Here is a 12,738-nt window from a genome sequence, read left to right as displayed (position 1 = left end):
GATTTAGGTATTTGTTTCAATGTTCCTAATTTTTCCTCAAGCTCTGTTTCTCTTTTTCTCTATTAGGGGAGCTCTCAGTTAAGTGCCAGGACAGCCCAGGGGCAGAGCCAAGCTTCAGTGAGACAGCCCACCTACAGGACGGGTACCATCAGGGTAGGTTAAGACACGGGAAAAGAAGTCACATATGGTGTTACAGCATTTTCACCATCATTTATCTATCCATCACTGGACACATTTAGACTAGGGATATTGTGTGATTACTGTATTGGATTTGGTGGTGCTCTACTCTGGTATTATGTATTGCTGTCACTGCCTACTGAATCAATCACAGAAAGGCAGAAGCCAAAACAAAGCTGTTATGATAATGTCTTGTATGGTGAATTTTTGTATACCTGATTTAAATTATAATCAAATGTGCTATATAAATAAAATTGCCATTTCCAATTGTATTAGGGCTTAAAATTATGTGTTATTACCCAGCAAACACTGAATAACCATTGTCTTGTTATGACATATAGTCATTGAATCGTACTGAATAGATATAAAATGAAAGATGAACCAACACCAGAATTATTTTCTGCTATCTCTTTATTTATTAGAATAAAATGAAATCAACAAAAAAAAGAGTTTCTTAACTGGAAGAATCAGAAGAAGACAAACATCTCACCTCATGTGACTTAACCTTAACCTCTAATGGCTTTCTTCCACTTATCCTGAGTTAACTCGCTACACATTAAAAAAAGACTTTGCAGCCAGCCGATGTCTGCAGCGTCAGAACATGCCACAAATGAAATAGAATTTACATGTGCAAAACGAACAAGTGTTGTTTATCTTGGTTTATATTTTATGTGATTATTTGTCAAATGTAAAAATTTTCTCAAATGTGGAGACAACTTGAATGACCAAGTTGTCTCCACATTACTCATCTCAGTTAGAGCTCATTCGTTTGCGTTTTGTGAATTCAGGCTCAGACTGTAACCCTAATGATGGGAGTTTTAATGGCTTTCACATAAATGATGCAAATTGATATACTGTAATAGTCACCTCACATGTGTCATAATGTCTCGTTAATAACTATATATTTTATAAACTAACTGTGGCTATTCTGCATTATGCTGGGTCCACACAAACAGTGAATTTATTTTGCTTTCATCTTCTTTTTAAAATCAAATCAAACCAGGAAGCTGCAGAACAAGAACAAAAGCCATCACTGACACAATCTGTGTGTGTGTGTTGGAGCGTGTGTATGTCTGTGACTGTGTATGTGTGTGTGCGCCTGTGTGTGTAAGAGAGAAGAGATGTGGCCGCCCTATGGGTGCCTCCAGGGCTAAGCAAACCCTACTGCCCCCATACTCTAAACACACAAACATGCACATGCACACACCCCTGAGGGCAGGGCATAAGAGTCCAGGTAGAAGCTCTGACAGCCCAACAGCTGCAGGTTAGACAGACATGTTGTACACGCACACACGCACACACACAAATGTGCATGCACAGACTTATCAAGAGGGCAAACCCACATACACAACAAAATGAAAGAGCAAAATCAAGCTCAGTGAGCACACACACTGCATGTAACACCATGACAAAAGGACACACAAACACTTACATACACACATCATACCAGCGATGTGTACAGCTGGTCCTGACCCCCATGGCGTGGCCCAGTCTGGCCCACCTGTTCACACACATACACACACACACACACACTGTACACACAGACACAGGTGCAATTAAAGCAATCCTGAATGCGGCTCATGATGTGCTCTGTGACCCAGACAGCAGAAGGTCTGCAGCAAAACACACAGGAGCGAGAGTGTGTGTGTGTGTGTGTGTGTGTGTGTGTGTGTGCGTGTTTGAAAGTGTGTTCAGGCTTCATCGCTTACTCATGTTTGGAAAGTTTCATCACAAAGAAGACTGGACGAAGCTGAATATCGATACACACCTTATGTACTGTCTGTGAGCAAGGAATAGAGAAGGCTGCTGAATGTATAAAACATCAAATTATTCAATACAATTCATGCTGTAAAAGAACAACTGAAAAAACGTAATATATTCAGCATTTAATAGATTCACAACAAAAAATAAATAAGAGGGAAAAATTATCTGATGTGGAAAAGCAAATCTTCAGAAAGAGCGTAGATTCTAAAGGTTTCACTTCGAATGCTTATTACAGCTTTAAAATGCACAGTAACACTTGTGTCTCAGCTGGCTGAATTCATCTTGAGTAATCAAAAAAAACACATATATTGAACTTTTTTATAACCGTGGATTAATCTACATTAACTACAGTGAATATTTTGTTGGCTGGACAGTGTATGTCAGACTGAGTACAGGTTTTGTTTGGTTTTGTTTTATTCATTAGACTTTTTTTTTAATTGTAACAAACTCACCAGATTCCCGTATGCTGACAAAGTAAAATCCAAAGTTCAAGATGGCCTGGTCAGGATAATCTTGCTTTAAAAAAGGGGGTCATTTGGACTGCTTTCAGCAGTACCATAGATGCTATTTTGAGATCTTTCAGTACAAGTCTTGCTCTGGCTTCCAACTTTTGTGTTCATGTTCACAAAATTGGCAAAGTGTGTCAAGTCAGGCAAATGGAAAGAGTCTGGGTGTGGTGAAAAAAACTCCAGTTCAATGCGCACCGTAGGTGAATGGTGGCACACGGTTTGTTTGAGGTCCAAGTTGATTGTCTCAACTAGTGACAAAGTCACCGTAAGCAAAGAAACCAAAGCAGTGATGAAGCAGAAGTTGATGCTTCCTCTCAAAGGTTTGTTGACGTGCCCAAAAAGGTGACATGATCAGCCAAATTGATTGGCAGTGTGGGGCAGCATAAACGGTATAAACACTATAAACTGCTTAAAGGGAGTGACTAATATGTTATGTTTTCATCAGCTTTGCTCTAATAAACCTACTCTTTCTTTCCATCCATTCATCCAGAGACCAGCCGTGTTGGGAGCAGGAACCTCCAGGATCCAGCAGTAAGCGAGCGCCTTTCGTCTTCTTCATCGGTGAAGTGATCTCTCTTCTGGGCCTCATCACTCTGGATGGCCCCTCTCTGTTCCTGGAGCTTTTCACATTTATCATCTCTCAGTTCTCACTGTTGTTATTCAAGACTGACTCATCTAATCATTTCAGGGTGACCTTCAAATTGATTGTCAACTGATTCTTAGTCAGAGTCTTTATGTCTTATTTCAGGGTTGAGCTTGTGATTATGCTGCAGCTTTGGGGTTTGGCTGAGCATATTTATGAGTTAATCTGGGGACAGTATATAGAATATGAAAATACAGTCATTAGGAGAAAGATGTTAAGAATTATAAAGAAAGTATTGTAGCAGAATTATGTCCAGCAACAATTTGCAAACTGTTTCAAGGTGACCAAGGGCAAAGAGATATTATATATGGGCCATGACTCATATAATTTAATGTCGTGTCCGTTACATAACACTGGGCTAAAGAGGAAAATACACTGAACAACACAGACTAGCTTTACTGTTTAAATGCCGGCAATGCAAAATCAGCCTCATTTTCATTTTGCTATGTTTTGTAGCTTGTGTTAATCCTATTTAAAACAATTTAACAGTGCTACCTGAGCTTTTAAACTTTCAATAAGCAGTAAATTTAACTAATGTGAGTTGTTCAGAAATCAGGTGGAATTTACTGTACTTGTTTGAATTTCTTTTCTTGGGGTCAGTTTGTTTTATTTCCCGTAGGCCGGTTTTTCCACAATGTTACATTAATACACAGAGGTAATCTGGTTCAATTGTTACTGCTAAATTCATGCAATTAATCTAACTGACTCAACATAAAATGGAAAAGGTTAGATATAAAAAAAAGTTGAAATGATATATAAAACAAAAAAGATATCAAAAGGGCCTTTCAGATTTTTTGGAGAGTTTGAGAATCAACGCTATAAGAATAGCAGCAGAAAAACAACCATGATGTGGTGATGAGCATAAATGAAATCAGTGTGCCACTGTGTAGAGCACTCCACAGAAACATGAATAATAAGTTCAACTTCAAGTCATACAAGTCGTCTATCAGAGGCTCTGGACAGCTGCCCGTTTTCTGTTCCTGGAAATTATTTGCTACTGGTCAGTTATGACAAAAGAAGACAAAATTATCATTATTTCCAAACAGAAATCACCTAACATGAGCAAAACCCGAGGTTGAGTGAATAAAACAAAATAACAGCTCAGTGAAACCTGCATCCTGTCAGGTGTTTTCTGGACATCTATGGAAGCTCTGTCCACTGGGCGATGGGTTTGTTTCTTTGGCAGGTATGGCTATGGAAACTTTATTTGACCAATAAGGGGCATAAAGACTGAAAACAAGGGGGCTGAGGGAAACATCTGACTTTTATACAACTGCCTAATCAATTTTTTTGCCTCACTTTTTTAATTTCTAAGCAAAAGACCTAAATTCAGTTGACCTGAAGTCAAACAAACTGGAGCTCTGATTTTTTCAGATTTTTCATTTTCTGTTTCTGTTTTCTCACATCACTCCTCAAAAGCCTCTGGTTCTATAATATTCTGGAGCTACCTCAGTATTGGTTGTCACACTGTACATCTTATCTTTACCAAGTCTGCGTCTTACTGTATCTAAGTTGGTGTTTTTACACTGCAGTTGTAAACACTCTTTTCTTACAGCACACTGCTTAAAGTTACATAGCCCAGTGTTTCAGCATGTCACTTCCTAAAAATAACACTTGCTAGATTGTGTAAGTTTTCATAATCTGCTACTGTCACGTGGTCAGTTTCATTAGGTCTGCTCACAGTGGTTGTGGTAGAAGCCCGTCATTGTAGTAGAAACAGCACTAAAATTGAGTTGTGGTGTAAGTTAGTGGATCGCTAAGCCCTGGTTCTATAATCAAATAAATTAAACTAAATTTATTTAAGATATCAGAAAAAAAGATTTGGAGGGTGGGAAGAGCTTAATGCTAACAGACATGAAAACACAAGTGATGATAAGAGGAAAAAAAATCAAGGGTATGTTAAAAAATATTACAAATATTAACCTCACTAAAACAGCTTTGCTGGCATTAATCTGTTTTGTTAAACTCTTATGATTAAGGTACAAAGAGCACACAAAGTCGTCTTATACTGCATAGAAAAACATAAAAGTGTATTTCGACTAAACAAAGCAATTACTAAGGATGTGTGTGACTAATTGAATATTAAATGTTACCTTTGCTGGTCAGCTTCAGAAATGCCAGTCATTTGAAGTAGTTAAGTAAACTGTTAGTTCTAAGATCCACCACATCCACCAACTGGGGCTACAGTCCCAAAAGACAGCAGCACCCTGCTCTCTGAGCAGTTGTATGCTAGCTGTGTCAGTGTAAACTGGCATATAACCATCAAACAGAGCAATACTTAACCACATTCTGCGTTATGCTGGTTCTCTGTGGATGTTACACTAACAGAAAATAAAGCTCTTGGTCCCAGCTGTAGTCTTTAGTGCTAGCACTACTCATGCTAGCATTGTTAAGGTTAGCTGCACTTGGCAAATGAACCAGACTGGGTGCTTGTTTTGCACAAATTTCAGCAACATTTTCAATACAGTCTGTTAAGAACTGCGGTTAACTGTTTAAATGACTCTAAAATACATGTTTGTATCAGAAAAATTAGACAGGTCTTCTAGTATAACTAATTTTCTCCTTTGACGATTACAATAGTCCCCAGGAACATCGCTATTTACTACCTAGAACACAGACTGAAGGAATCTAACACAGTTGAATCCTTCTCATCCATTTGTAGAGGTCATTCGGATCTGTCTTTATCTAACACTGCTAAATCTTAAGACGTGTCTCCACAAGTTCAGAAATGGACAGTATTATTACTTTGGTCAAATCCCTGATACTGTTACACTTGTGACAATTTCACTGAATATGAAGTGCTTACTCCTCATTTGATGTACTGACCAGTTAGTTCTTGGTGAAACTTAGGAAAAGACATAGAAGAGTTGTCCTTGTTTTAATTCCAGCTAGCTGGTTATGTCATAGCTCTCAAGCTTTTTGCAATTGAGGATTCAAAGATTAATGTACAAACACTGGCCTTTTTGGGAGGTAGGTTGTCTGCTTTTGCAGTTAAATGCTGCGACTCTTTTTCTCCAGTTTCCCCAAATCAATTCTAAAGTATATACCTGTCCAAAGGCGAGTGTATCATAAGTAATGCCTAATTTGGACAGAATTTTGAGAAAGTTCCTTGAGAACCGTCCTGCTTTGCAGACTCATTGAACATACCCTTAGCCGTGTCCTGTAGGGTAAATTTGTGACGATACTATAGTGAATCCTCTGTAGATCATTCAGTTTGAGTTGAGCCTGTCTCTTTCAGAACCAATATAACCTTTCAAAGTGCTGCTTGATAGTCAAACCAAATATGAAAAAAGACAAAATTCTCTGCTGGCATTTATCTATTCAGTGACAGTTGTTTACCACTTTATTAGCTATTCGAGAGTAGCTACATGGTGGTGAAGAAGTCCATTGAATTACATGTGGAATAAAACCTTTCCCCTGTAAACCAGGAACAGCATTTGCAAACTGAACTAAACCAGGTGTCCAAAAACAAAAGGAACAAAAAAAACCCAACACAAAAACAAAATGGTATTCTATCTATGCAACACGACCAAAGTTGGTGAGAGCTGAAGTGGTGTTGTGTAGACATTACGCTTTGATCACTGTTGATGGGACGTGTGTTGTATTAATACTGCTGTATGTATTTACACAAATATTGTATCATGTATCATTTTCTTTCTTTTTTTTACCTTCTGGACGACTCCTGAGATGACGATTAGCAGTGACGCTAGAGTTTGGGATTGGTGCCGAGACAAGTGTGTGTAGGACAATATAGGATTTGAAATCTTTAAAGTATAATTGTGTGCCTTGCTCCACTGTTACTTCTCCTACCTTTTTTTTTTCAAATAAATACACTGCTTTCCCAGGTAGAAAACATGCAACATGCAAGAAAAAAATGTTAAAAAAAAGAAAAGAAAAAACAGCAAGGTTCATGTTGAGCTTGTGTATATATGTAAAGGTGTAAACCTTGATGTAAAATGCAAGAGGGGGGAATGCTTGGAGTCTGTGTTTTTCTCTTTATGTGGTCTGTGATGTGAAATATCTTTATTATTAGTACTGCCATAAAGAGCTTGAGTGCATGGTTCCTGCTAACTAAAGCCAACTGAAATAAACTTAATTTATTGGAAAACAATTCTGTGATTTTGTGTTGTGCTTTGTTTATTTTGTTCTATCTCTCATTTTGATTAGAGCAGAAATCATGCTGGATCTAATACACAGAGGAGACAAGTTACTGGTGATCATCTGATTTGATCTAAGTGCTTCAGAAAAGCAACAAAAGTTCAAAAAAGCTCATTCTTGAGAGAGTTGGGAAAATAACCTTGAAGATGTAAAGTTGGTTGGATGAGTGGGGCATTTATGATGCATATTTTCCAATTATTATATAATAGATATATCTAATTTCCCATTTCTTTCTTCATTACATTCTGACACGCTGTTGTCTACCATTTACTACTACTTTCAATACATGGGATAGCCCAGTAGACCCTAACCCTAACTCTACGAGACTGCAAGCAAATGTGGTCTGCTAGTGTCACCAACTGTGGATCCCTATTTTAAAGAACTTCTTTTTCTTTTTTTGTCTTATTCCTTTTAGAGGTCACCATAGCATCTCTCTATCCTTAGCATCCTCCTCTGTCACACCAACTCTCTGCATGTCCTTCATCTATAAACCTTCTCTGAGATCTTCCTCTTTTCCTCCTGCTCCATATTCAACATTCATCCATCCTCTGCACACGTCCAAACCATCTCAGCCTTGCCTCTCTAACATTGTCTGTTGACAACTAACCTGAACTGTCCCTCTGATCTACTTATTTCTAAGCCTTTCCATTCTGGTCCCTCCCAATGAAAAATGTCCTTTCTTCAGCTGTGCCACCTCCAGTTCTACTTCTTGTCTTCTTTACTTGATTCTACATCCAAACCTGAATAAATACTGATCATTTACACACAATTTATTAAATTCAGCATCACAAATCTGGTCATCTTCCTTTTCGAAAACCTTTCTGTGCGTACAAATGTCTAAAACTACACGCAACATCGTCCTTGCTCACTCACCAAACCTTAAATGTGTGTGCACTAATCACACCCATTCAGGTGCACCAATAACCTGATACTTGATCACATTGCATGCCCACTTGGGATTTTGAGACAAATTTAACGCTGTCAGGTGTTCGCAGATAGACAAATTTAAGATGGATTCAAGTCACAGTGAGTAATTCTTAAGATTACCTGCCCACACTGGGCTGGTTTGCGGTTGTTGTTTGGTACACTGAAATCAGAAGTGGAGTTCTGATATTTTCCTATGGCAAAAGCAGTGTGTCAGGCCCTCAATCATCTAAAATGCATCATTAACATTTTTTTCATCTTCCAAAGATATATATTTGTGCCCTTAATAAGACCTGTTTTTCTGCTGCCGCAAGCTTAGCTGCTTACCTTCACCCTGTACACACAGATGCAAAGTTTTAACTGCAGAGGAGATGAGGCACAATTGAAAGCTGAAGAATGTGATTGGATATGATGATAAACACTCACTTTGGCAATATTACTTGAACATTAAACAATGTTTACTTCATCAGAAGGAGGTCAGATTGTGGAACCAGGAAATGCTACTGATAACGCAGAGAGGATGGCTGGATAATGGGGAGGATGGGCAGAGGAATAAATGGGATGTTTTTGTATGCTGAATATAAAGGCATACTGTATGAATCTCTTACTCATACTGCAAATCAATATGTCCCTGATTGCAGAGAGTCTCCTTGATAACATCATTTAAATCTGAACTTGACTTAATGTTGTTGGTTTGGCGATAAAAATTCTCTTTTCCATTCAGAACACATCACACATGAATGTGCCATACTCAGATTCCTATAAACCAATTAGCTTTTGGAAAATATTTTCTCTAGGCTGAAAATGACTATTGCTGTGGCATCAACCCGTGGCAATATTACTTGAAATTATATTAGAGAACAACTCTTGCAAAGCAATGCTTCCTTTGGAAAAGATAATGGTGACTCGAAATATGTTAGCTTGTCTTTCTACTATTAAGCAACAGTTTACTCTTGTTAAGCAAACACTGATGCATTTGTGCTGTATGTAACTCAGTATTAATTACGCAAAGGCAAGAGTACAACTTACAATCTGTAAACTTTATGTTATGAATTCATGTGAACATTCCAGTCAGGGCGGAACAACAACAACAAGAAATACAACCATAAGTGTTTTTCCTGGATGTCACTGAGGTAAATACTGTGAAAAGCTGCTCTGGCTTTCTAGCTTTTCATTTCACCTGAATCTACAACCAAAAAATTGCCTCTACATAAGATAAGAAACACTTTATCACAAACGTTGGGAAATTGCTGTGTTACTGCAGCCAAACATAAAAAACCTCCAACTTTAAAAAAATAATAATTTAATAAAATTAATACAATATCGCAAAAGAAAATAGCTTGGGACGAACACCAAAGAAGGAGCAAAATTAAATCCTCAGTTTATGAGGTTATAAAGATTTTCTGAATCTGTTCTTGTGGCAGCAGAGCTGAATGTCCAGGAAGCAGAGAGTCGTCAGTAATAATTAATTATCCAGAGGCATTCACTACAGCCACACTCAATGACATCTGAGTCAGCTGATGGAGGAATCCAAACAATGTGTTCATTTAAACTGGCTTCAAACAGCAGTTCAGTGTTCAGACCACAGAAACATTCTTTGGGGCAATTGTTGTTGTGATTTGGTGAGCATAACTGAATTTAACTGAATTCAAAGTAATATAACAGTAAAACCATGTGATCTTATAGGTGATGTGTCCAAACAATTTGATAGTATTCATAGGTGACTGCCATTGGAAAAAGTCATCAAATATTTTGTTTTCAATCAGTTATTTAGAAGTTGTGAAAAGTAAATTGAAATTACTATATACTCAACAAAAAGCAATGTCTTACCCCAGAAAGGTTGAGACAGCAACATTGTTTTCTTGGCCTTATAATCACACTGACGGTTGTTTTTTTTTTATCTTTCCCCCCATAGTGGACCTCTCCTACAATGCAGTATTACTAGATGGAAATGTTCAAATGTAACCAAAAAAAGTATATCATAATCTTTATCTACATGTAAATTATATTCCTGTTTTCGTGTGACCTTATTTGTGCAAGCCTCAGGGCTGCCATAGTGTTCATCAATTGTCCCTCTACCCTTTCAATCCAGCGAAATAGGCTGCTGTTGTGTGACATCTGGTTAGCACCATAGGATAAGGTGTGATTTGAAAAATGAAACTGTAAATATAATTTCACCCCCAGGGATGCAGTTCATTATATCATATATGTCCTTGTGGACAAAAGAATCAAATATCAAAGTTTTACTAATGAAGCTTTAAATAGTGTCTAGCAGATGGCCAACTAATATCTAGTACATCAGCTAGACGCCATCATTTTGGAGCAGCTTTTTAACCATGAATTAGATACCTAGTTAATTTCCTGCTTTAAAGTTGAAAAAAGTTGAAAATAGTTACATATGAAAACCAAATAAGATTTTGAAATCCACAATAATCTGTTTTAACTTATTGACTGGAAGTCCTGGCCATCACTTGAGATTCACTCTCCCTGAATAGAGTTAACTTTAAGAGCAAATTTGTTCAGAAAAGACAAATAAGTATTAGATCATGTAAGAGTGTGAACTGTTGACTGCCTCTATGTTGGCCCTGAGGTGCACCAGTGATCTGTCCACGGATTGGCACCGGCTTTTTTGCAACCTTATATTCAGTTCAATTCAGTTATATTTATACAGCGCCATATCACAACAACATTCGCCTCAAGGCGCTTTATATTTGTAAGGTAGACCGTACAATAATACATGCAGAGAAAAACCCAACAATCCTATGGCTCCCTATGAGCAAGCACTTTGGCGAAAGTGCGAAGGAAAAACTCCTTTTTAACAGGAAGAAACCTCCAGCAGAACCAGGCTCAGGGAGGGGCGGGGCCATCTGCTGGAGAATATAATAAGTACCATCAGTCACTTTGGTCAGTAGTTCTTTCACTGGAAATAAGACTTTCAAAATTTCAAACACCACACAGAGACCTTTATTCGTTTCAAATCGAACTATTTACTGGCACAAAACAACAAAACAAACAAGCAAACAAAATATGTCTGCATCACATTTATTCAAAACAGCCCATCATGTTTATTAAAATTACTACTTGACAGTCTTGACAGTCCCCCCCACCCCCGGTGGCACCCCTGCTTGCCAGGATTACTTCTTACTTCTTATATTGCTTCAGTTACTTTTAACCATCATGTCACAAATTCAACAAATGTAAGAGCAGAGAACAAGACACTACAGTTTACCAAGGAGACATAATGCACAGTTCAGAATCAAGGAGACATTAAACAAAGTGATGTCATTACAAATGCATTATTACCCAGCGCAGGCCCTGTAACCTTTTGTGTGTAATTCTTTATTAATTAAGCTGTTTCAAATTCTAAAAGGAAAGATACATGATAAAATATTTTCAAAATCATTTTTAAATGGCATCTCTTCAGTTTCTTTTTTGTTATCTGCTTAGTTAATATAATGTGGCTCTCCTGGAACAGCTTGGTTCAACAGTCAGCCGGTAGTATTTGATTTAACTGATTAGTGTCTTTCCTCCTCCCCAGCCAGCAGTCTGCACTGTGTATTTAACAGTGTTGTAATGCTGTGCTCTGACACTTCCCTCTGTCTTTCAGAGAGTATCAGAGGAGAGCTGTCAGTGGATTAAAAAAATAGCAGTTAGCTGCAACAAAACACACTCCACATTAAAGCAAATTGCTTCTTGCGATTGTTGATAGTTTCTCATTGTTGCGTCCCTCTCGGTTGGAGCTGTGATGTTGATTGTGGCTGAAGGGGCCTTCAGATGACTGATAAGCATTGATGAATGAAAATGGAAATGGTTTTCAGCGTTTTGCCTTCAAAGGGAAATCAAAAATGGTGGAAGGAGAGGGGAGAGCAGAGGCGGGAGAATATTTGCCTTTTTGCAATTAACAAGATATGTTCTTTTTTTCTGTGGTCAGAAAAATGGAAATGGCTTTTAAGGTCGTAAAGGTCGAGCGCATCGAAGCATGGTGGCTCTGCAATTACTCTTCAGGCAGCAGCCTGATTGGGGGGAGGGTGGGGAGGGGTCCGACCGTGCACCGATGGTCAAATTAACGAGATGACCGGCTCCCTGTCGAAAAGATCACATGTGATTACCGTACATCAAACAGACAGAGCGCTCAAATTATCTCCCCTCTTACTGTGAAGTCGGAGAAAAGGGGATAAAACACAGATGGACTGATTAGTTAAAGGCTTTAAATGTCAAAACTTTCACTGTCCACAGCTTGAATGGATGTGCTTCTTCTCTACTCAGCAGACACGAGGGGGGTCGTCCTTTAAGTTTACACTAACTACAATAAATGGCTGTCTGCATGACACGATTAAAGCTATACTGGATATCGTTGGACTCCTCTGTGAAGCTTATGTGAATTCTATTGTGTCTGGTTTAATATAACTACCTGCAAAATAGCGTCAAATATTAGGTTATTTTGGTCCCGCGCATTCTTACAGGAAGCCGAGGACTAGGCCGACTTCATTTCAGAGTCTTCACAGTCCAGCACAAAGCTTCTCCCTTCTCCTGGCACTTCTCCTGAGTTGAAAATAGTCCAAC

The 12,738-nt window shown here is 38.2% G+C and overlaps 1 protein-coding gene across 5 annotated transcripts in view; it reads left to right on the top strand.

The window, feature by feature from the left end:
• Window positions 1–7,204, top strand: part of akap6 (A kinase (PRKA) anchor protein 6) — a 218,854-nt gene extending 211,650 nt beyond the window's left edge. For all 5 annotated transcript variants that reach the window (XM_025901263.1, XM_025901261.1, XM_025901264.1 and 2 more), the window contains 2 exons: window positions 67–153; window positions 2,941–7,204. In XM_025901263.1, the coding sequence (XP_025757048.1) occupies window positions 67–153; window positions 2,941–2,985 (132 nt within the window). In that variant the 3' untranslated portion in view covers window positions 2,986–7,204. The remainder of the gene's footprint in view (window positions 1–66; window positions 154–2,940) is intronic.
• Window positions 7,205–12,738: the final 5,534 nt, after the last annotated feature.

This window comes from Oreochromis niloticus, linkage group LG19 (assembly GCF_001858045.2).
Source record: "Oreochromis niloticus isolate F11D_XX linkage group LG19, O_niloticus_UMD_NMBU, whole genome shotgun sequence".
NCBI classification, from domain to species: domain Eukaryota; kingdom Metazoa; phylum Chordata; class Actinopteri; order Cichliformes; family Cichlidae; genus Oreochromis; species Oreochromis niloticus.
This window is presented reverse-complemented; position numbering and strand designations above follow the sequence as displayed.